This window comes from Glycine max, chromosome 17, assembly GCF_000004515.6.
Source record: "Glycine max cultivar Williams 82 chromosome 17, Glycine_max_v4.0, whole genome shotgun sequence".
NCBI classification, from domain to species: domain Eukaryota; kingdom Viridiplantae; phylum Streptophyta; class Magnoliopsida; order Fabales; family Fabaceae; genus Glycine; species Glycine max.
The window spans coordinates 13964545-13990068 of NC_038253.2; the positions used below are offsets into that span (position 1 = coordinate 13964545).

A 25524-nucleotide genomic window follows, 5' to 3' on the forward strand; every position below is an offset into this window, starting at 1 on the left:
TAACTCAAGTCATTTTATCTTTTTTGTTCTCATACAATTACAATTAAATAAGCACATTTTTTGACATCATTTTTTTAGTGATCGTATTGAAATTAAAACCTATGTGATTATATGTTTATTATTAGTTATTACTCAAATTCTTCACAACCACCAGATCAATTCTAATGATTCTCCAAAATTTAAACTTAAACCTTATACAAATGATCTAAATCCCCACCACTGGAAGCAAGCAACCCTAGTGGATTAATTAATAAGCTTAAGATTACTTTATACAATCATGAATAACCTACCTATTTACAGGAGGTACAAGAGCCGAATAAATGAATAATGCATTCTATATTTCGCAATTTTTTATTGTTTTAATGAAAAAAATAAATTCAGTTGACCCCGCCCAATTCGTTCATCCCCACTTTCCCGAAATAACAGACAACAGAAGAAACCGACCGTTATTCATTCTCAAACACTACAAAATTTCGGATCCTCACTCGTTTTGTTTCCCTCCTCTGCTTCTTCATCTCTCCCCTCTCCATTCATTTTCCTTTCGACTCTAACTAACTACTAAGAAATAGCAACTTTGCGTTTAGGGAGGTTCCCTCCTCACTCATTCTGTTCCCTTTCATTTTCCTAAGAATGTTACATTGTTACCATTGGTCGCTGTTTCAGCGTTACTTCATATTAGCATGCCTTTCTTAACGTAAGCCCGGGATTCGAAAAAATCGAATTGATAACAGAGAAGGCATCAAAGAAGGAAGAGATCAAAGAAAACTAAAAGGGTGATGGAGAGTTATTTGCATGAGAATTTTGGAGGAGTGAAATCCAAAAACACTACTGAAGAGGCTCTTCAGAAATGGAGGAAGGTATGTGGGGTTGTAAAGAACCCGAAACGACGCTTTCGTTTCACTGCCAACATCTCCAAGCGCTCCGAAGCAGCTGCTATGCGTCGTACCAATCAGGTAATCAATCTCTATTTTTTTTTTGTTTAGGGTTAGAGACCACTGAAAAATCACTGGGTCAGAGATTAATCCCGCTCGTGGAGCGTGACTGTCGCTGGCCCCCAAAGGAAATTTTATACATGGTGAGAATTGAACGTAGGTTGTCCCGCTTAATAGATCATTCTCACATATGTGAATGCAGCAGAGTCTTAGACTACTGTGCCAATCCTTTGGATTAATTTCTATATGTTTTTTTCCAATATATTTGGATTTTGGAACCTCAAACTGATAGCTTTCAATATAGGTTACGTATCTTTCAATATAGATTTCAAATGGGTGGATTTCTGATCTGTTTGTTGATAATGCAAATTCATTCTTGTCTGATGATTCTGCAACTCTGTAATAAACTATTTTTCTTTTGATAATATTTGTAAGTCGCAAACAATATGATTCCTCTATTCCCTCCTCAAAGTAATACCACGTAGAATGTGAGGTTGATACGGATTCTCAAAGGCTTGTTCTGTCCTTAATGCAGGAGAAGCTAAGGGTTGCTGTTTTGGTTTCCAAAGCTGCATTTCAATTTATCCAAGGTAAGTTTATTCAGAATCATTGGAAAATCTAAAAATTTAGAGTAAATAGTCCATGTACTTGAGTTTGTATGTCATCATCTAATCACAATTTGTTTTGTGAAAAAGTTTGTTGATTTCCACAATAATTATTTAAGTCATAATTATCATGGTTTCTGATTGGTTGACAATGTAAAACTTTTTATCCTAACAATGTATAGAAATTAAACTCCTACATTTAAAAATCAATTTGTTTACCTGTGAATTGTGATCATACCCGCAGGTGTTCAACCGAGCGATTATGTGTTACCTGACGAAGTAAAAGCTGCGGGTTTCCAAATCTGTGCTGAAGAACTGGGGTCTATTGTTGAAGGCCATGACGTAAAGAAGCTTAAGTTTCATGGTGGAGTAGATGGCATTGCAGGAAAGCTTTCAACATCAACCACCACGGGGCTTAGCGGTGATTCTGAATCACGGCACAGGAGACAAGAGCTTTTTGGAGTCAATAAATTCACCGAAAGCGAAGTTCGGAGTTTCTGGATTTTTGTTTATGAAGCCCTTCAAGACATGACTCTCATGATCCTAGGAGTGTGTGCTTTTGTGTCTCTGATAGTTGGCATAGCAACGGAAGGATGGCCTAAAGGTGCTCATGATGGACTTGGAATCGTTGCAAGTATCTTACTAGTTGTCTTCGTGACAGCAATGAGCGATTATCGCCAATCGTTGCAATTCAAGGACTTAGACAAGGAGAAGAAAAAGATTTCCATTCAGGTCACAAGAAACGGTTACAGGCAGAAAATGTCAATATATAGTTTACTCCCTGGTGACCTTGTGCATCTTTCTATTGGAGACCAAGTCCCTGCAGATGGTTTATTTGTTTCAGGGTTTTCTGTGTTGATTGATGAGTCGAGTTTAACCGGTGAGAGTGAGCCGGTGATGGTGACTTCCCAAAATCCTTTTCTTCTCTCTGGAACCAAGGTCCAAGATGGATCTTGCACCATGTTGATTACCACTGTTGGGATGAGGACTCAATGGGGCAAGTTGATGGCAACTCTGAGTGAAGGTGGAGATGATGAAACCCCATTGCAGGTGAATCTTTTTTTAATATTTATCAGCAAATGTTAGTTATTAGTATTATTAGTTTTTGTTGGTAGGAGGATTCGAACACGCAACCTCTTCCTTCACCACCAGACCAACCTTATATCTCCCATTGCAGGTGAAACTGAATGGAGTAGCAACCATCATTGGGAAGATAGGACTTGTCTTTGCCGTAATTACCTTTGCAGTTTTGGTGAAAGGACTAATGGGCCGCAAACTCCAAGAAGGAAGATTCTGGTGGTGGTCCGCGGACGATGCACTGGAGATGTTAGAATTCTTCGCCATTGCAGTTACCATTGTTGTTGTTGCTGTTCCGGAGGGGTTACCCTTAGCTGTGACATTGAGTCTTGCATTCGCAATGAAGAAGATGATGAATGACAAGGCCTTGGTGAGGCATTTGGCAGCATGTGAAACCATGGGATCAGCCACAACTATATGCAGTGACAAGACTGGGACACTAACAACCAACCGCATGACTGTGGTGAAAACATGCATCTGTATGAATATCAAGGAAGTGACTAGTAATGATTCCACTTTGTCCAGTGAACTCCCAGATTCTACTTTGAAAATGTTGCTTCAGTCAATCTTTAGTAACACTGGAGGAGAGGTTGTGGTTAACAAAAAGGGTAAGCGCGAAATCTTGGGGACTCCAACAGAGTCAGCACTATTGGAGTTTGGCTTATCACTGGGAGGGGATTTTCATGCAGAGAGACAAACATGTAAAGTTGTTAAAGTTGAGCCATTCAACTCTGAGAGGAAAAGAATGGGTGTGGTTTTGGAGATCCCTGGAGGAGGTTTAAGGGCTCATAGTAAAGGTGCTTCGGAAATCATTTTGGCTGCTTGTGACAAGGTGATCAACTCGAACGGCGATGTTGTCTCCATCGATGAAGAATCAAGTAATTATCTGAATAGTACAATCGACCAGTTTGCTGGTGAGGCACTTAGAACTCTTTGCCTTGCATATTTGGAATTGGAAAACGGGTTTTCCACGGAAGACCCTATTCCTGTTTCTGGCTACACGTGTGTAGGAATTGTTGGCATCAAAGATCCTGTTCGTCCTGGCGTTAAGGAATCGGTTGAAGTGTGTCGTTCGGCTGGAATCGTGGTGAGAATGGTTACAGGAGACAATATTAATACTGCAAAGGCCATAGCCAGGGAATGTGGGATTTTAACAGATGATGGAATAGCCATTGAGGGTCCAGACTTTAGAGAGAAGACTCAGGAAGAATTGTTTGAACTGATTCCCAAAATTCAGGTACTTCATATACCTGCTATATGAAAAACATCTTTGATTGATTCAATTCTTAAACAGGGAGATAATTGGTGCTTTAAATAATATAATGTGTTTGATTTTCTTTTAAGGTTATGGCTCGATCCTCACCTCTAGACAAACATACACTGGTGAAACACCTACGTACCACGTTCGGGGAAGTCGTAGCTGTAACTGGTGATGGAACAAATGATGCTCCGGCCCTTCATGAAGCTGATATTGGACTTGCAATGGGAATTGCTGGAACTGAGGTGAGTGAAATGCAATGATAAGCATGGTTAAATAGGGAATGGATCTATCTCATTTGAGATATTCACATGTGAAGAGAGAATCCTATTTAAGATATTTGTTTCATTCTCTTTTCATATGAATATATCATGTGAAAATCTATAAATGATTCATTCCTGGCCAATTATTTGAAACCAGAAGAAGAGAAAGGGAAATTTTGATCAAATGATCTTATTGTTCTAAAGCAAGGAGAATGGCTAATTTCATAATTTGTGTGCAGGTTGCTAAAGAAAGTGCAGATGTCATAATTCTGGATGATAATTTCTCCACAATAGTGACAGTGGCCAAATGGGGACGTTCAGTTTACATAAATATTCAAAAATTCGTACAGTTCCAGCTTACTGTAAATGTGGTTGCATTACTAGTAAACTTCTCATCAGCATGCATGACAGGTTAAAAAATTTTGCCTAATTAGCTTACATGCATCCTCTCATTCATTTTTCATTCCGTTCAAAGTGCAGTGGTAAAATGTGTTTATAAGAAAAATAAAACTTTTTTATCTCACGATTTTACATGTATTTGATTTTGATCTTCAGGCAGTGCACCCCTCACAGCTGTTCAACTTTTGTGGGTGAACATGATAATGGACACGCTGGGAGCACTTGCACTTGCAACTGAACCTCCAACCGATGATTTAATGAAGCGCATGCCAGTGGGGAGGAAGGGTGAATTCATCAACAATGTCATGTGGAGGAATATCTTAGGACAAGCATTGTATCAGTTTGTGGTGATATGGTTCCTTCAGTCAGTAGGAAAATGGGTCTTTTTTCTCCGAGGCCCGAATGCTGAAGTGGTCTTAAACACACTTATTTTCAACACATTTGTATTCTGTCAGGTAAGTCTTCTTAAACACCCCTCTTGAGAGCAGGGATTAGTTAAGACGTCCCACATTTTGTGCACCCTGAGAATTGAGCCAGGCAACGTGGGACTTTCTAACAGGATTTGTAGTAGCCTAAGGTTCATATAACCAATTTGCTTAGGCAGATGCTTGAAAAAGATAATGAATTGGAACAGGGTACATTTGCCTTACTAGGTATGCGGATTAATTGGTTTGGTTATGCAGGTTTTCAATGAGGTCAACTCTCGCGAGATGGAGGATACAGATGTTTTTAAAGGCATATGGGATAATCATGTGTTCATCGGTGTCCTTGGTGCAACGGTTTTCTTTCAAATCCTAATAGTTGAGTACTTGGGAACCTTTGCCAACACAACCCCTCTAAGTCTGGTACAATGGATCTTTTGCTTAGGAGCTGGGTATGTGGGTCTGCCACTTGCAGTTCGCTTAAAGCAGATCCCAGTCTGAAGCATGCATGTGAAGGGATATTGAGTTTTTAAAACACAGTTTCAGATTTGTTATGTTACCTTGCTTCGAGGTTCCCTATATTCTTTTGTACATTCACTAATAGGCCGTGTATTGGTTGAGGTTTTCTCGGGTTAGAATCACAAGTTAAGCATGAAAAATAAAGTAGAAATCTGGAGTCTCACAGCCATTATATATAGTTAGTCTTGTATAAGTGACTATCAAATCACTGCTTAACCATTTTATTTAGTTCAAATTGTTTATTTTTCATGGCTAGTAGAAAGGTAGGCTAGAGAACAAAATGTAAACCTGGACGCTTTTGCTGAGTGGATAATGTTGACTCTTTTGATGATTAGACTGAAAATAATTGTACAAGTTGCTTTCAAATATTACACCTTATTTCTTGTTGTAGCTGACATGTAGCAACTTCAATGCATGTTCGATAACACAATGAATTGAACTCACTATGGTTTTCTAAAGCAACAAATACACACTATCAGTTACTAGTGATAAAATTGTTATTTTCTATGATATTTTCGTTTGCTGAATGTGAGAATCAATAACTTGTCTTGCAAGTATTGTAAAATCATAGTAAAAATCAATAAACTTATAAGTTTGGTCTAACCAATACATATGTCTAGACTTAGATAATTCATATGAGGTAACCTCAATATTATTGTTGTAAAACAAATAAGATTTCTTTTTTTGAAAATATATGTATTTGATTGTATCTTTTTAACTGTTTTTGTTATATTATTATAAACGGGTTAAATTACTTATTTGATTCCTATAGTTTCATGGTTCTTACCTTTTTAGTCCTTATAGTTTGAAAATGGTCTTTTTAGTCCTTATAATTTATATTTTAATTCTCTTTTAGTCCATGTAGTTTAAAAATGTTCTTTTTAGTCCCTATAGTTTATATTTTAATTCTCTTTTAGTTCTAGTAATTTGAAAATTATAGGGACTAAAAAAATAAGAATCATGAAATTATATGGACTAAAAAGACCACTTTCAAAATTGCAGGAACTAAAAGATAATTAAAATGTAAACTATAGGGACTAAAAAGACCACTTTCAAACTATAAGGACTAAAAAAATAAGAATCATGAAACTATAGGGACCAAATGAGTAATTTAACCTTGTGAACTTCTAAATGCTTTAATGGTTAAAACTGTTGGCATAATTTTAATAAAATTGAAAACTATTATCCATATTTATTTCTGCACTTACCAACAAACAATGAGAATGAAGAGGACGACTAACCAATTAGATGGTGGAGATTTACAACTATCTCATCAAGGATTTGGTAAGCTTCATTTATCCTCTAGCATTCTGCTAACTGGTTCATTTTTCTACAGGAAACCGGTGCAGGTAATTAGTTTAATGACCTTTTTTTTTTTCTTTTTTTAACTAAAAGGTTCAGGATAATATGATATATGTACGCTTCATTGCTCAATGCTGCATGTGTTAATTGTCATAGCTGTATAGGATGTAATGTGGAACTTTCCAAGTAGCATTTCTGATTTCACTTCCTGGCCGTTTCTTTCGGTTCACTGCAACATTTTTTTTTAACATTTTACTTGAAGAGTTGAAGGTGAACTTGTAATGTGCATTGTAACCTCTCATATGATGTAAGCAAAAATCATAGCCTTGTATGTCACCAAAGTGTTCATCAATTTTCGTGTAATAAAACTTCCTGCGTTACTCTGTTACTCCAAATACCAATCAATCAACAGAATTCAAGTTATCTCTCTTCGCCCAAACCAACATATACATAAATGAATTGCTGAAAAAACTGTTATTTATTATTAATAAATGATTCAAAAAATACATAAAATAGAAACATTCTATAATATGAAAATGTGTGGGACTCTAATCTAATCAAACCTATCTTAACTATGGGATGTGAATTAGACTAGAATTAACAAAAGATATGCATGTCTTGCACTAATGCACTCCCCATTAAAAAATCATTTCTGGTTATGATGAAATTGAGTGTAAGTGGTAAACAAGCAACAGATTCTGCCAACAGTTTATTCTCTCCCCCACCATGCCTGCAAGTTTTTGATGTTCAATCTCAAGAAAAGCTTCCTTCACTATTGCTTGTGGATGAGATTCTCTTGGTAATGGTAGAAATCCTGTTGAAGTTTATACCTTTGGCACTAAATTTGGGAAAACATTCATTTTACTTTCACTGTTATCCTAAGACACTGTTATTCCTTTCATATTCACAACACTAGGGGGATAAGCCTTCCTCATCTGAACTTCTATCTTGTCTTGCATGGTACTTGTTGAGAACAGGTAAGGATGCACTTGCGGCTATCCTGAAGGATCTAGCTGAACCAATCACAGTCCTATCCTGCATCCTCCCCACTTCTTTGCAGACTTGATCCAAACTATTTAGAAAGTCTCTTACAACCATAAAAATTCGGAAAGGGTGCGCTTCTTCCTTTGCTGCATCCCCGTGAAAGTATTTTGTAACTTCTTTCACAAGGAACAAGGCCTTTCTCTCATCAGCCTTGATCCTAACAATTTCCTCTTCAGCATCTTTCAGAAACAGTGCGGTCGAGTTAAAGAAATTCCCGTGCATATCTGGCTTTCTACATTGCAAAACTAATCTCACTTTGTCAAGTCCAATTTCAAGCTTTGAGACATAGCTGCTTAAAACATCCGAATCCATTCCTGCTGCCTTTTTGACATTACCAAGGTCTCTACTCAGTCCAGCCACAACCTGCAATCCTTTCTTTCTGAACTCATCCTCGTTGAATTGGGAATTTGATTGGTTTTGAACATTCTCGTCTGCAGATTCTCCGCCTGTTCCTTCGGATCTAATGATCTCTTGAACCACAAAGTGGAGCAGTGTTGTCTTGCCATCTGTGCCCTTTATGTCTACAAGTTTTAGAAGTGTGTCCAGTTTGAAAGATTTAGCGCCACCGCGATTTGTGCCAACATTCATTCTGTTTCCTGTCCTTAGAACAGCTTCAAGAAGTTTGAGGAATAACCGACTGTTCTTTAATTCCTCACTTGCTGCCTGACAGATATCAACAGCCGATTGATTAGTTTATAAGGAGGCAGAACAAAATGCAATCAAAAGCAAGACATTGAAGATATCAAGGGATGAATATAAGCCAGCCATACCTCCAGGGTCTGAAAGGACTTCCTAAGGTAGTTAACTTCAGTTTCAAAATTAGCTCTGTACAGCATGGCTTCAATTCTCTTAAAAGCTAAAGGGATATCAAGCACTGCTTTAAGAAATCTTTCTGCAGATCCAAGTCTTGAGAGGTCACCATCATAATTTTTAAGTTTTATTTCTTCCTCCTTTGTTAGAGCCATCTTCACTAGAGTCTCCAATAGCTCAGTTCCCAAACCTTCAGGATTCCCTGTGTTATTCAAAAAGCGTTACCACCAAAGATGAGTTTTGCCAGGTGGAAATACTGGTTCTAGATAAGCAATTAGTTAAAGGTAAAAACAATGTCTATGCCAAGGAAACAACCAAAGAAATATATTTTACAGCTTTATTACTTATATGAAGTAGTATTATCAACTGGAACAGTGAAAGTATATTATGAAAAACTACATTATGGGCAGATCCTTTCAGATATTATTGTCTCTTCTGATTTTGCTTCTGAGTTACACTTATATATGTCATTTGAGGTGGAGCCACAAAAGTTGTAGTTCCTCCTCTAATAGAATATGAATGAGTAGATCATAAATATCCATGCCATTAATTCATCATCAATATATTTATATTTAAGTTTATAAGTATTTCTTGGAATTATGGCACGTGGACTGTAAGGAAGCTATAAGGGAGAGTTGCTGGTTTATCTTCAGTTGATAATGATATCATGTAAATTAGTACTTAGATGACCCAATTTGCGGAAACAGAAAGGATAAAGGAACACTGCCACAGAAGCAAGAGAAAGGTTAAAAAAAATAAAAAAATGATACACTTAAGGAATAAAAGACAGAAATATATTTGGGTTACAAGAATGGAGTAAAAACGGTAAAATCATCTGTCTTTATGATGACACAATCATGGCTCATCATGAAACAAGGATGGCACTGCTTTTAGGGTAAGTTTGACCATTACAGCTAAAAAAAGGCAAAGCTAGGTGGTTGATAAGGATTGTTACAATAATAGGCTGGTCCATTAAGATGGAAAGGGCAATATGAAGTTCAATAACATTAATTCCTCAGAAAAAAGAAGGGAAAAAAAAGTTTGATAATGAATTTAAGATCTTTCTCGGATGGAACTTTATAGAAAGAACCAGCATGATGACACTGGTGGATGTTTGGCCATTGCTCAATACTTGTAAGGCTGTTAAGACAAGACCATGCTATATGTTTAATGAGCTAGATCTGAATCTTATGTGACATTTTCTTTTAATCTCCCTAAAATAACTCATAATAAATAATCTAACAAAATTGATTTATCAACAAAGACCAAGGAGATATAAGCTTGAGTCAGCCGTTGAAAAAGAGTGAAGGAAGGGGAGAGAGATAGTGGGTTTAAATCTTCCCAACTGATATTTATAACAAAACTAACAAATTAATGATAAAAAAAAAAAAATAGATGACCAAGGACATTGTGTGTTTGTGTTGCAGTTAAAGCCTGATTACTATCTATGTCCAGAAATAGGCAAGAAAAGAAAAAAGAACAAATGAATAAACTTACCATCTAAAAGAGCTTCGCACACCTCATCTCTTGTCACGTTGAGTGCCCTGAGAAGTATAGCTATGTTTTGAGATTTCTTGGGATCCAACACCCTATTCTCCGGTTCAACAGGAGGAAGAACTGATCTTCTAGTAACACTCTCTTTAAAAGCAGAACCTGTGGATTTGCAGCCAAACAGTGTCTCCATCATGTCCTCATTTAACCTATATGCATTCCACAAAACCAACAACATTAGTTCACATTCCACAAACTCACATTAACTAACTAACTCAAGTTATCATTATAATCATATCACAAATCGGTTTACTTACTGAAAGGAGCTGGATTTTAACTGGTCCCACACAGTGGCACGGTCCGAAGTAGCAGACACTTTATCCCAATGCAGAGCCTTCAACTTGGGTTTTGCTCCATCCACGTCATCACCTTCACGCCTTTTGTAAACTTCCTCAGAAGAAGGACCTTTCCTTACACTAACACTGTTACCAGAAGATTCTCCTTCATATGGGGACCATGACTCTCGGTTCTTCCTCGACACAGAGGAAGAAGATGAACTAATTGACGGAGACCAACCCTTTCGCGACGGAAGTGGTGGCGGCGGCGGTGGCGGAGGAGGAGGAGGAGGTTTAAGTGAAGTAGTGGACTCGTTTGAATGAAGATGAGTCAAATTCGGTGCTGGGGGATGCGATGAGAATTTGGGTCTTCTAGATGGACCCAAAGTCATTTCTTTTTTCACGGGATGAAATGTTGTTGAATCTGCCGGCGCCGGTAATTCTGCCGGAGAAGGCCTAACGGACGGGACGACCATGTTTCTGATATCCGGCGACGGGGCCGAAAACCGGGATTTCGGCGAAGTTCTCTTCGAGTAAGGAACCACCGACGCGGCGGCGGAGAGACAGCTGTGGCGCGAGACCGGCGTGAAGAAATTCTCTTCGCGGCCGAGCGACGAGCCGCGCGGCGAGTGGAACGCCGTCTCGCAGCTTTCCTCCTCGGAGGACGATGACGAGTCAGAGAATTCCGCCGGCGGCGAGTGGCTCTCGTCCGGGGGCTTGTGCGGCGGCGGAAGCGGCTGCAGCTCTGGGCTGGGGCGGTAACGGTGATCGGAGCTAAGCTTAATGGAATCAAGTTTCCGGTAAGGGGAAGTGTTAACGGTCATTCTGTTGGGTTCGCTCAGCGAAGTTCTGGCGGGCTCCACCGTGCCAATGTAGAGAAAACTCGAGGGTGGTGGCAGCGGTGGGGCCCGCGGAGAATCTTCTAGAACCCTGCGAGAAACAAGTTTCTGTGTCTCCGCCGGGTGTCTTACTCTGTGTCTGTATAAGAAGAAGCCCAATGCGGAGAACATTCCAAGTGTAACAATGCCCACGGAGATCGCAATCGCCACCTTCTTCCCCGGTTTCGTTGGCTGCGTCGCCGTCGGGTTCGCAATCACGCCGCCGGAGGTCTTCGCCGGCGGCAGGTTCTGCACGGGAGGCGGCTGCCCGGCGGGATACTCGTTGAAGAAAGGAATGTCGGGAGAGGACGGAATGTCCGGTGGTGGTGGCGGCGGTGGAGTAACCGGCGGTGGAGCCGACACCGCCGGGAACAATGGCTGGTGGAGAATCCTTCTTGTTCTTGTTTCATTGTAAGAGGATAATTGAGTTGTGTTGGTAATAGTAGCTTTGGAAGTGGAGAAGAATAGAGAGAACGATGATATTATAAAAAAGAAGCTCAAATGATGATGAGCTTTCATGGTGAATTTTGTGGACTTCTCTGCTTATTATCTCCTTATGATCATCCACCCAATAATACATCGCTGGTTTTTGTTTCCGCAAATTCCTTAGCCGGAAAGACAAACAAAAAAGAAAATAAAGAGAGAGGAAACTTCTTTGGGTTGTAACGTTAACTACGTAAGTAAGAGTAAATCCTAATCACTGTAATCAATGAGGAATTAATGTGACGTGGCAATGAAACAACATGGGTGTCTACATTATGGCATAACAACGAACGACGACGACCTTTATCGTCTGTTTCATGTTGTTGTGTTCCGTTGGTAAACGAGGGCAAAGCATAAACTCTATGGGAGATGCCGTGAAATTCTGTGGCCACTCGCCACTTTATCTTTTCTACGGCTAAGTAGTTGCTTTTACACTTTTCAGTTAAATATATAAATAATAAATTGTTTTAGAGGGAAAAAAAAAATACAAAGATCGTGTCGGAATGAGGCATTATATAAGCTTGCCTGCTATGTGCTACAAGGAAAGGAAAGGACATGGTATTAGGTTAGGGTAGCGGATGGCGTGTTAATGGAAGGGAATCCTTAATCGCGACTATAACACGTTACCTACTTGATGTAGGGTATGGCAAAAAATAAAATGTTACCATATGTTAATATTACCCTCCAACAGTGAATTACATAATTTTTCAAGCACCCCTCTCGTTTATCCCTGAATAATAGAACTATAATTTAGAAACAAGTCTCTTTTAAAAAGCTGTTGTGTTGAGACTTGTCCTTAACCCTATTTTGTGGGAAAAACAAGCATGCTTATAGAAAGCAAAAAAAAAAAAAAATGCTTTGTTTATCCTTTGTTGTTGGTCTATGATTACATACCGCACCAGCTAACTCTGGATTTAAATTATCAGTGATAGAGTGTGTCTCACTTCATGTCCTATCAATAAAAACACATGTCATGTCATTTAAAATATTCACTAGACTTCTCTACCTTTACAATTCCCTACACTATTATACCTTCTTTTTCCATTCCAAGCGGGCCCTACTTGTTGTTCAGTCTCCGAAGCCATTTCGGATCCAACCACAACAAGTTTCAGATTCGGAAACTAGGGAAGGAAGAGAGTCGCAACAAAGATGTGAAGAAGGAAGAAAATGAATCGTTATCTATTTCCTCAACACAAATCAATCTTTCCCTTTCTCCAAAATTAATTTGCACCTTGTGGCTCCTACAACAACCATCGAAGACCCATCCAATGTACATGAAATAAATATCCACCTCGTTGTCATCCGATTTTTGACGATGGCCTCATTTGCTTCTTCGATCGAGGCCTCAAGTTCAATTACGCTTTCCAACCTCACTCCTCTTCCGTTCACTTTCTTCAGCAACTTCAGATGCATAAAAGAATGTTGCAATTTTTTGAATTCCAGAAACCAAAATCTTGCTCTGTTTGCGTTTAAACAATTACTTCTTCTATTTTGATCTTGATTGAGAAAATCTCAATGGGTTTCAATGCTTTGAATTGGTGTAGTCGGGAATAGAAAAGAAATTTTGTGTTGAAATTTTCGAGCTTTGAAACAATTAAGTGCTTTGTTTTATTAGTAATTGGGAATGGAAGACAACTTTGTAATGAGATGATTTTATTTTTTTTATCAGATTTTGTGATGTGATGATGATGAAGAAAGAAAAGGGATAATGGTGTTGAAACGATAATAATTGATGGAAAAAGAGGGATAACAATGTAGGGAATTGTTAAGGGCAATGTGGGAAAAACGGAAAAGTCTAGTTCGATATTTTAAATGACATGGTATGTTTTTATTGGTGGTGCATGAAGTGAGACACACTCATGAGATTGGTGATTTGAATATGCTAACTCTTATGTTTCAAAATAAATGTTTTCATTTCAAATTTAAATATGATAAAATCACGTTAATGTTTATATTTATCTTTTTTTAATAGACATTAAATAAGTGAGACTTATTTATTATTTATTCTCTAGAAAGTTGGAAAAAAATAAAGCATTACATAAGGAGAAGGAAAGAAAGAGGGAGATTATTAATTACTAATTAATTCTAAACATGTTTTGTTCATGTTAGAGAACACCAAACTAAAGTCTCTACTAATGTCTCCTTCTAACTTTGTCCAACCATGAACCTAAGGAGAATCATGTAATCCTTCCTCCTACTTATATGCGGTGTCCTCTGACAACCTTGTACATGTGTTCCTCTTACATTAGGTCTTCTAAGTCATGTGTTTAATGTGTGTAGCCTTGTCAACTTTGTATAGGATGGATGTGTTATTGTCCGTCCCTAACATGTCAAAGACGTGATGTGTTGTCTAACCTTGTCACTACATCCATACGATATTGGGTACAGTACGTACTTGATAGTACAAGAAAATGTTTCATGATACTTATATATAATACTTGTCCAATATAGTCAATTTTCTAATATGGTAAATGATTGATAGAGTCTATTAGTCCTTGAATCGATGAGATGACTCATGAACCAGATGGGTTTAACATGGACTAATTTTTAGATATTAGGGTGAATTGGGTGGTTTATGGATCACTAGCTATTAAGTCTTTTTTATCTTAAGTGTGAGTCAGTCCTTGTGAGGACAAAGAAGATCATACGGTTCACAATCCATCATCTATCTATATATTGACGTAAATGCTTAAGTGGATGTGTGATCAATCTTTGTGAGAACATAGTTAATCAAAGAATCCACTTCTTAATTAGAAATTTGTTTAACTCTAATTTTCTATATTTTCATTTCTACATTATTTTACATGTTTTTATACATTTTTATCACATAAAAGAAAGAATGCATTGCTGCTTAAACTGTCTTCTCAATACACTAATTTTTCAGAAATGAGAGGAGGAAAATTAAGGGGAGATAATTAATTACTAATAAACCCTTAACACTTCTTAATTAGAAAATTATATAGCTGATTTTTCTATATTTTTATTTCTACATTACTTTGCACCTCTTCATACATTTTTATCACATCACTTATCAAATTGTTATTTTTTTTCCTCTCTTTCCTTCTTTTCTTTCCTTATGTCCCAAAGCATATACATTTTTGGAGTATGAAAAAAAAAATGTTCAAGTAATATATCTTCTTTACGTCTTAAAAACAAAATTTTTATCTTCTAAGGATCCAAGGGGAATGAAAAAGTTTCATTTCCTAATAGCATAATCAACACTCAATAGTCTCGTAGGATATATGAGAATTTATTATGGGAATTAAAAGTGTTAGGCATTGAAAATGATGAGTGATTGTTGTTTAAAACAAAAATTAAATAAAAATTACTTAGTTCAGCCATTTGGTTGTGTTTGTTTCAAGTATCAAAGAAGATCCCAGGAAAAATGAAAAAAAAAATACATTCTCATGTTTTTTTTTACAAGTTTTAAGTAAATATTCTTAGAAATTGTCATTTCAAATGAATATAAAGTATTGTGTTTTCCTTACCTTTTTTTCTCATTGTAAAAGGTGGATTTATTATATTCTCATGGGAATATCTAAGTTATTTCCTATTTAACTAGCTACTTATCTTCCCTCCACTCTTTTGGATTTTTTTCTTCCACTTTTGTTTTTTTATTTTATTAAATATTTTTTTCTAACATTATAAGTGTCCATCAAAAAAGTTCATGGAAAAGAATATTCATGAGCATAATATTTTTGGGAATACAACATTACATTTTTCTTTTGTTTTGTTTAGAGCTTGAAGAGACTTATCAATAAATAGTGGGACCCACATAAATTTGTTATTTTTGAGAAATTTTAGTAAATAAGAAAGAATTTGTTAGACAATGTATCAATAACATTTCTCTTAAAAGAAAGGTCGGGTTAAGTTTTGGAAGAGGGAAGTGAAAAAAAGCATTGGATTTTGTTTGGAGAGCTAGACAAGTGTTTAAATCATTCTTGTACAGAGAGAGGAATAGGTATTCCTATAACCCTATATGTTTTAAGTTGTGTTTGGGATTATAACCACAAAAATTAGATTATTTCAATAATCAATTATAATTAGAATTAGTTTTTGTTTGAGTAAGTATGCTAAAAAGTGATTTGAAGATAATTAGTAGAAAAGTTGATGGTTGATATTAAGTTATTTCAATTCTTTTAAAAAAGAAGAAATGATCTTTATAATATAAATAAACATAAATTAATTTATGTTTTTCTTAAAATCTCTTAATTAAAATAATCACTAAATTATTTAACGTCAACTTTTATATATATATGTAACAAAGCAGCCATTATATTACTACAACTCATAGTACTCAGGATTGTACTCAGATCAGAATTTAGTTTCTCTATTACTATTATTTACTACTATATGGATTTGGACAGTGCAACAATACCTTGAGGATGCTAACAACCGATCGAACCCTTCATTCCCGTTGAAACCGTCGGTAGAATCAGACAACGTACTGGTACATATATTAAGAAGAATGATACTTAATTAAATTGACCAGAATCTTTTTTTTTTTTTCGATAACTAAAATTACCAGAATCTGAAATTGCCACGAACTATTTAAAAGATATAATATAATTAAGAAGACTTACTCTAAAACACGTTGATTAATTATTTTAACTGCAGTTGTTAGTTCAAAAGAAACGGCTAGCCCTTAATTAAATGAGTATTTTAGTAGGAATATGCTGGCGGTAGACTTTAGTGGCAGATTTTTCCTGCCAATTTGGATACTTGTCTAGTAAATTCCAGCTCAACTTACACATACATGTGCTTACTGAGGGCACATTAGGACAGATTAAGCAGGCATATTCCATAATTTCACTACGTAACAATATAAAAAACAATTTACAATCATAACATTGGATCTGAATTTCCAGCTCTCCTAGAGAGCAAAAGAAAGACGGCCATTAAAAAGATCAACGCTTAACATAACGTATACATACACAATAAATTAGGACATATAAGATTCACCATTAGATACCCAATTAAAGAAGAAAAGAAAAAAGAAATCATATGGGTTTAATTCCTTATTAATAAAATGTTGAAAAAACTCGAATTTTTTCACTTCGCGAAGTTAAGATAAACACTTAGTAATTAAAGATTATAATGGGAACACACGGTTCTCCAATATGAAGATTTTTCCATTATACAAAAGAATAGTAGGGTTACAAGAATGTGTTTACTAAATTGACTCACTCTACGGTGGCTCACTCAAGCTTGAGAATAGAGATTTTTCAAGCTATTTATTTTCTCTCTCAAAGAGACTCTCTAACTTTCTAGCTTTCTCACTCTAAAAAATGGATTTACTCTTGTCTTGGATAATTAGGAATGAAGGCTCCTACTCTAGCTTATTTATACTACTCCACCTCCACAATGAATGGTGGAGATTACTTGTATCCTTGGGTGAAGATTAATTCTCTAGAATGCTCCACACATTCTAGGAGTCTCTACACTCTTCTACTTCCTTCCATATCCTTCCATACTCTTCCATAAAGTTCCACACATCTCCAGAATATTCCAGAGGTTTCCACATTCTTCCACAAGCTTCTAGCGAGTTCTACACTACTCTAGAGTTCTCTAGGACGTTCTAGAAAATTCTACACTTTTCTAGAAAGCTCTAGAATTTTCTAGAACCTCTCCAATTAAGGAAGGATCCCAACAAATCTCCCCCTCCCGACTTAATTGGGGGGGTAGTAGCAAACTGACACCTTGACAGCAATCTTCAAACTTCTTTGTCGGTAGTACTTTGGTCATCATGTCTAACCAGTTCTCGTCTGTGTGAACCTTGTCAAGATGTACTTTCTTTTCCTCGAGGACATCTCGGATCCAATAATACCTTATGTCAATGTGCTTTGTGCGGGAATGAAATGTTGATTTCTTTGCCAAGTAAATTGCACTTTGATTATTGCACTTCAAAACATACCTATCTTGATCTATTCCCAGCTCCTGCAACATGTTCTTCATCCACAACATCTCCTTGCAAGCTTCAGTGGATGCGATATACTCCGCCTCAGTGGTGGATAATGCAACACACTTTTGCAGCTTTGATTGCCAGGAAATAGCTCCCCTTGCAAAAGTAGTTAGGTATCCCGATGTTGATTTCCTTAAATCAATATCACCGGCCAAGTCTGCATCTGTGTATCCTTCTAACACAGGTTTTCCTTTTCCAAAGCATAAACATCTTTTGGAAGTTCCACGTAGATATCGAAGGATCCATTTGACAGCAACCCAATGCTCATTCCCCGGGTTGGCCAAGAAGCGACTGAGGACTTTAACTGCATAGGCGATATCTGGTCTTGTGCATATCATTGCATACATGAGACTGCCTACTACATATGAATATAGAATCTTCTTCATTTCCTCCATTTCTTTCTCACTTGTGGTACTTTGCTTCGAACTCAGGTTGAAGTGTCCAGCAAGTGGTGTGTTAACTGACTTTGATTTGTGCATGTTGAATCTTTCCAACACCTTCTCAACATACCACGAGAGAGAATATTTCTTCAAAGTCAATGCCTTTTTCTTGACCGAATCCTTTGATGGCCAACCGAGCTTTATAGAGAGGCTTTGATTTACTACCTTCGGTCTTGATTTGATACACTCACTTATTATTCAAGGCTCTTCTCCCTTTTGGAAGCTCCACCAATTCATAGGTGTTATTCTCATGCAAGGATTGCATCTCTTCTTGCATGGCTCTTCTCCACTCTTCTTTATGAATATCATTGATTTCTTCTTTATAGCTTTGAGGCTCCCCCTCATCAGTGAGCATCACGTACTCCTCTGTGTTATATCGAGTGGATGGCCTTCTTTCCCTAGAGGATTGTCTTGACTCTAGCACTGACAGAGAGCTAGATTGAGGATCTTCTTGAGCTGGTTCATCATGAGTCTCCTGATTGTTTTACTCTAACACAGGCTCATGATCTTCAGCATCACTATTTTCTGTCGTGTCATTATCCTCACATCGAACTGGAGTTAGTTCAGTGTTCTTGCTGCTTCTCAATCTTAGCTTCTCTGAATTTTTAATGTCTTCGATCGTTTGGTCTTTGAAGAATACAACATCTCTGCTAAGGACAACCTTCTTATTGATTGGATCCCAAAGCCGATAGCCAATGGGTGAGCGAAGGTAGATACATTCCTTCGTCTTTGCATCAAGCTTAGCTCGTTCATCTTGAGGGATGTGAACAAATTCCCTACACCCAAACAGCTTGAGATGATTGTATAAAGCTTTCTTGTCCGTCCAAACTTCCTCTGGAATAGCCCCTTCCAAAGGAATTGATGGTGTAAGGTTGACAATGTCAACCACGGCCATTATAGCTTCTCCCCGAAATGATTTAGGTAATTTAGCATGAGAAAACATGCATCAAATTCTTTCTTCAATTGTTCAATTCATTCTCTCAGCTAGCCCATTCAACTTCGTGTCTTGGGTGGAATCTTCTCTAGCCTAATGCCATATTTCTTGCAATAGGCTTCAAAGGGACCTCTATACTCACCTCCATTGTCAGATCGTATGTTCTTGATCTTTCTTCCAATCTCACGCTCCACTAGAGCATGGAATTCTTTGAAGGCATCAAGCACTTGATCCTTTGATTTTAACAGGTGCAACCACACCTTCCTTGAATGGTCATCAATGAAGGTGACAAAGTACAATGCACCACCAATGGATCTCTCGGTCATTGAACACACATCGGTGTGTACAAGGTCAAGAATGTTCTTTCTCCTTGTGGGCGGAGAAGATCTTTTGAAAACAACTCTGTGTTGTTTTCCAGCTAAACAGTGAGCACAAGGATCAAGTGGCTTACCTTTCACGTTAGGGATGAGATTTTTTCGAGCTAGCATGCGAAGACCCTTCTCACTGATATGCCCAAGTCATTTATGCCATACTTCCATATCATTAGTGGTTATGTTTACCTCTCCTTTGCAGAGCTTAGCTTGCATCACTATAATGATCCTTCCTTCTTTCCTCGAGCCATGACTATACTTCCTTTGGTGAGCTTCCACTTTCCTTCACCAAAGTAGTTCATCAGACCAGCATCGTCTAGCTTCCCAGCGGAGATAAGATTGAGATGCATAGCCGGGACATGCCTCACATCTTTTAGGACAAGCTTGCATCTGGTGCTTGTTGTTAGGGTGATGTTTCCTATCCCGACGATCTTGCTCCTATCTTGATTTCCCATTTTCACCGTGCCAAAGTCACTGCTTTGGTAGGATGAGAATAAATTTCCATGTAGAGTAACATGGAAAGAGGCACCAGAATCAACAACCCAAGAACTATCATCACAAGCAATGTTTAGGATATTACCTTCACCAACGAGATATAACAAATCTTCTTTTGAAACTACGACAGTAGTATTCTTCTCTTCTTGCTTCTTTGTTGGGCTGACTTGGTCTGACTTAACGTTACCGGCCTTTTGATCTCTCTTGAAGGATCAACATTCTATTTTTCTGTGGCCTATCCTTCCACAGTAGTAGCATGTAATTTTTTAGCGTGATTTGGATCTACCTCGAGATTGATGTGGATCTCGACTCTTATTACATCCACGAGTCTCATTCCTACCCCGATTCTCAATAACATTAGCCTCGGGATGGATAGACTCACCTCTTTGCTTCTTCACCAAGAAGGTTGTCACTGACTTATCCATGGTGAGCTTTCCTTTCGGAGCTGAGTTAATAAGTGTAACCACAAGTGTGTCTCAATTTTCCAGCAAGGAACTAAGGAGTAGAAAGGCTTGCAACTCATCATCAATCTTCATCTCAATTTTGGTTAATTAATTTACGAGCTCTTTAAAATTATTTAAGTGCTCAATCATACTATGACCATCCTTATACTCCAACTTCACCAACCGTCGAACTAAATTGGCTTTATTACGAGGTGTTTTCTTTTGAATCATGGACTCAAGCTTTATCCATAATTCATAAGCATTTGTGTAAGTAGAAAAATGCTCAAAGAGAGTTTTGTCAATGTACTTACGAATCATAGCAACGACCTTCTGATTTAGTAACTCCCACTGAGCATCACTCTTACCTTCTACCTTGTCTATGTAGATGATGGTCTCATGCAAATCCTTGCAGTATAGATGATCCTCCACCATCGGCTTCCAATATGAGTAGTTGTTAGTCATGAGCTTGAACATGTCTTCATCATGAGCGACGTTATCCTCCATCTTGAACTGCACGAGCTAATGACGACTTTGGATGAACCTAGCTCTGATACCACTATTGGGAAAACTCGAACTTTCCCGTTTCATGAAGTTAAGATAGGCACTTAGTAATTAAAGGTAGTAATGGGAGCACATGATTATAATTCTCCAATATGAAGATTCTTCCACTATACAAAAAAAATAGTAGGGTTACAAGGATGTGTTTACTAAATTGACTCACTCTACGATGGCTCACTCAAGCTTGAGGATAGAGACTTTCCAAGCTATTTATCTTCTCTCTCAAAGAGGCTCTCTAACTTTCTAGCTTTCTCACTCTAAAAATTGGATTCACTCTTGTCTTGGATGGTTAGGAATGAAGGCTCCTACCTTTATTTATACTACTCCACCTCCACAATGAATGGTGGAGATTACTTGTATCCTAAGGTAGAGATTAATTCTCTAGAATGCTTCACACATTCTAGGAGTCTCTACACTCTTCTACTCCCTTCCATATCCTTCCATACTCTTCCATAAGGTTTCACACATCTCCAGAATATTTCAGAGGTTTCCATCTTCTTCCACAAGCTTCTAGCGAGTTCTACACTACTCTAGAGTTTTCTAGGACGTTCTAGAAAATTCTACACTTTTCTAGAAAGTTCTAGAATTTTCTATAACCACTCCAATTAAGGAGGGATCCCAACATAAAAATAGATAACCTAAGAATAAATATTTGTCGAATAAAAAACATTAATATGCTATAAATTTGCTACAATATATTTTTGAATTTATAATTGAGATTGTGATCAACACTGTGAATAGTGAAATAATATAGTTAAGATTAGATCTAAAAGTTTTTCACACAAATAATTCAAAAAAAATTAATTATTTACACAAGTAATATGATTAAAAAATTATTTACGTGGATGATACAAATTATTGTTCACGTTGAGAAATCGATTTCTCAAAAACCGATTTCTTAACGTGAATAATTTTTTTGTCTGCCTTAGTTTAAAAATCGGTTCTTAGAAATCGATTTTTGAACTAAGGTTTTTTTACAACACACGTTATAATGTGTTTTTAATATTTTTTAATCAATGTTAGAAAATCAGTTTTCTAGGAACCGATTTCATAACATGATTTTTCTTTTTATTTTTTTGTTATTTATTTTTAATATTTTTGTTTTTTAAAATTTTTCCTTTTTAATTATCTATATTTTTGTTTAAATTGGTTAAACTGAAAATAATTTGTAGTTTGAGAAGATTTTATATTATTTTTGTTATTTCTTTTAATTTTATTTGTAGTTTAAAATGAAATAAAGTTAATTTAAAAGAAAATGTTGTTAAAAACAATTTTAAGATAATACTTCTACTATATTATTTATTTTTTATTCTTATGTATTTTCATCTTGATCATGTTTTGAGTAATAATAATTTTAATTTTTATAGATTATAGTTTATTTTACATAGATTTTTTTTCCAATGATTTATGAGTTTATTATCCAATATAAAAAAAATCAGATTTAAATAATAAAATTAATATAAAATAGATCTATAAATAGATTAATAAACCAAACTAAACTTTTAAATAGATTAAATGAAACTTAAAAATAAAATCTATAACAGATAATAGAAATTTTTAAAGTAATTTCTTGCATATTCATAATTTTATTGTATGTCTCTCTCTTTTAAATCACTTATTTATTTTTATTTTCATCTTTAAATTAAATTTTAATATTTTTATAGTTAAAAATAAATTTTTATCACAATTTTAGTTATTCATTATAAAATTAAAATATAATTTATTTATTTAAATATATGTTTGTTTATTATGAATTATTAAAAATATTTATTTATTATTGTTTTCAATTAAATAAAAACATTTAGCTTATTAAAAATAAGTGGAGAAAAATAGAAATGGTAACAAAAAGAAAAAGAGAAACTAGCAAATGAGCAAAAGATGATAAAAAAAATATAAGAAATGGTTTAAATTAGTGTGCTCAACTGCTCATTATTAGTATTGAATAAAATAATATAGTTCATGTATTGACAATGTTAGCAGCATTTTTCCTTTTACAATTAACCTTATTCAACTAATTATAGTACAAGTTACGTCTTTCAATAAAAGTTGAAGTGAACTTTTTCAAAAGATTTTTGGCTTAGTTTGTCCGAGAATCCATCGCTTTGCAAAGGTTGGAAGTGTGTTCAATCAATGCAGAGGACACTAGTAGGTTCACTAGATGGGACTCGACATGTGTAGTGTTTCTGTATTTTGTTATTCCCATGAGTCCATAAGCATTAGCTAGTTTCATTGGAATTAAAGGTTGGTAATAATAGCTTGACTTGTTTTGCCCATAAAGCAAGTAAAAATAGCTCCTACAATTGCAACTACAAGCCAAATAGGGATCACGTGCAAATTTCTCCCTCAACAACACATACACTGACCACATGAGTGTTTTTATTCCTTTGTGTTTTCATTTTATTCGATGATTAAAATACATATTTGAAATTTAAAAAAAAAAACATATGTAACCAACAGGTTGAATTGGACTAAAATATTTAAAATACAAAATATTTTAAAATCACCAACAACAAAACAAAATATTTAAATTTGAAACAAAACAACAAAGGAATCTTAGACCAAGAACTGTGTGGCAATTCCCGGAATTTGTCACGGTCACACCACCTTTTATTCAGCCTAACTGTGAAATCTCCAGCGGACCGAACCTCTCTCAGGTTTATTGTCTCTTAGACCAAGAACCGTGTGTCGCATTGATTGAACTCAAGAACAATGTGAGTGTTTGTCTTTCTTTGTGTGTCATCGATGGCTTTTTTTAGTACTTGAGTATAAACTTGGCCACATGCAAGCATTACTTCGACTTCTCTTCCTCCTTTGTTGAACAATGCATTACACCTTAGATATGTTAATTTTACTAGCGCACCTATTGGAAGATTTCTTGATTTCTTGAGTATCGAATTAATCGACTCAGCAAGATTGGTGGTCATGTGCCTCCATCGCCGATCACCATCCTTGCGAGAGTCCATTTTTCTCGCGAAATCTTGCTGAGCCAATTAATTGCTCGATTAGCATCTGCTTCCTCCCTCATAATGTTGTAGTAGTGATTGAACGTAGGCTCTATCCTTGCATATGCTGAGTAGTGATAAACATACAATTTCAATATTGTGAATAATACAAAATGAAGTGATATTTAATATGAAGAGAAAAAAGTTTGTCACTCACCCATATTGATAATTAGTTTTTTGATGACATTGTTCTTATAACTCCTCATGTAATTCTGTGCAATTTGTCGAATGCAGAACACATGCGTAGAATTTTGTGTTGTTCATCCACTATCACGTCTTGAGTAGATATTTTTTATTGACGCGTGTCTATCTGAAATCAAACCACATACCATGTTATGGGGTGACAAGCCTTTTAAAATTTGGAGGATGAAAAGTCATGCTCTCGCTAATTCACTCTCGACAACAACCAAGGCTATTAGAAGGATTTTATTGTTGCCATCTTGTGCAACTGCTACAAGAAGGGTCCCCTTGTACTTACCGTACAACCATGTTCCATCAATCTAAACCATGGGCTTGCAATATTGAAACTCATTGATACATAGTATGAAACTCCAAAAAAGACAATGAAACATCACGAAACCCTCTACTGCTTGACCTTTTTTTGGTGGCATTGGCAGTGTTTCCTTTTCCACAACCATACCAAGAAGAAATTGTTGCACTAGTTGTTGTAGATGTTTTCAATAGCCTTTTGCATTGCCAACCATGCTTTGTGGTACGTGGTGGTGTATCCTTCAATGCTTTTGATGTGTGCTATCAATACTCGCACTGAAGTTGATGGATTATTTTCAATCAAGCTGTGAATGCTTTTACTGATGAACAAATGACATTTTTGTAAGATCTTGTGAGATTGATGGATTCGAACATGTATGGGGTTCACGGAGCTTTCTTATTCCCCACCACTTACTTGCCAGGATGTTGATGCCCTGCACCTCCAAGCATAATTATCGTCATTACAAATGATAATTAGTTTTGTTGGGTTCAATAGTTGTGTCTTGTAGTTAGCTCTTTTGCTCACATGATACTACTGCAAAGCACGTTGGACTTCTTTGTGATCCAAGCTATGGTTGTATTCAGAATCTTGAAAATTTGATTCTTCAAAATTTTGCATGTGTGGTGGTATGTAGTATGGTGGTATGGTTATTATTGGTAGAACATGTTCAACTTCTTCCTCATCATCATCCTCTTGTGGTTGATTTTGTAGAACTTTGTCTTCATCCTCAATAAAGGGACAGAGTTCTTCGTTAGGTAAGCCAAGCTCTATTGTAAACTCGGGCTCGTTTGTTTGGGTTGATGAGGTAGGATCTACTGTGAGGTAGGCTCTACTATAGGGGTACTCAAGTATGGGTGAGGTTGATCCTCAGTAGCATCAAATGCTTGAGTCTAAAAAATTGGTGGAAAATGGTGCAGAAAGAAGTTGGGTAAAAGAATATGAGTTTAGTTCAAATAAATTTTATTGTGGTTGGGTTAAAGCAAAAGTGTCTTGGGTTGCATCGGATGTGTG

At 36.4% G+C, this 25524-nt stretch overlaps 2 protein-coding genes across 3 annotated transcripts; one reads left to right on the forward strand and one right to left on the reverse strand.

The window, feature by feature from the left end:
* Positions 1-500: 500 nt before the first annotated feature.
* Positions 501-5731, forward strand: LOC100815662 (calcium-transporting ATPase 2, plasma membrane-type). 2 transcript variants are annotated; one of them, XM_041011238.1, is made up of 9 exons: positions 501-953; positions 1468-1522; positions 1782-2587; positions 2715-3568; positions 3791-3851; positions 3959-4117; positions 4375-4546; positions 4691-4989; positions 5218-5731. In XM_041011238.1, exons 1-9 carry the CDS (start codon positions 777-779, stop codon positions 5455-5457), a joined length of 2823 nt encoding a protein of 940 aa, XP_040867172.1. In that variant the 5' UTR covers positions 501-776; the 3' UTR covers positions 5458-5731. The 2 variants fall into 2 exon arrangements, with proteins under 2 accessions (XP_040867172.1, XP_003550010.1); XM_003549962.5 differs by having other exon boundaries at positions 2715-3851.
* Positions 5732-7236: 1505 nt separating this feature from the next.
* Positions 7237-12289, reverse strand: LOC100803578 (formin-like protein 6). The gene is made up of 4 exons (XM_003550928.4): positions 10440-12289; positions 10129-10331; positions 8592-8833; positions 7237-8484 (listed from the first exon to the last, which is right to left on the reverse strand). The coding sequence occupies exons 1-4, from the start codon at positions 11852-11854 to the stop codon at positions 7690-7692; spliced, it is 2655 nt and encodes an 884-aa protein (XP_003550976.1). The 5' UTR covers positions 11855-12289; the 3' UTR covers positions 7237-7689.
* Positions 12290-25524: the final 13235 nt, after the last annotated feature.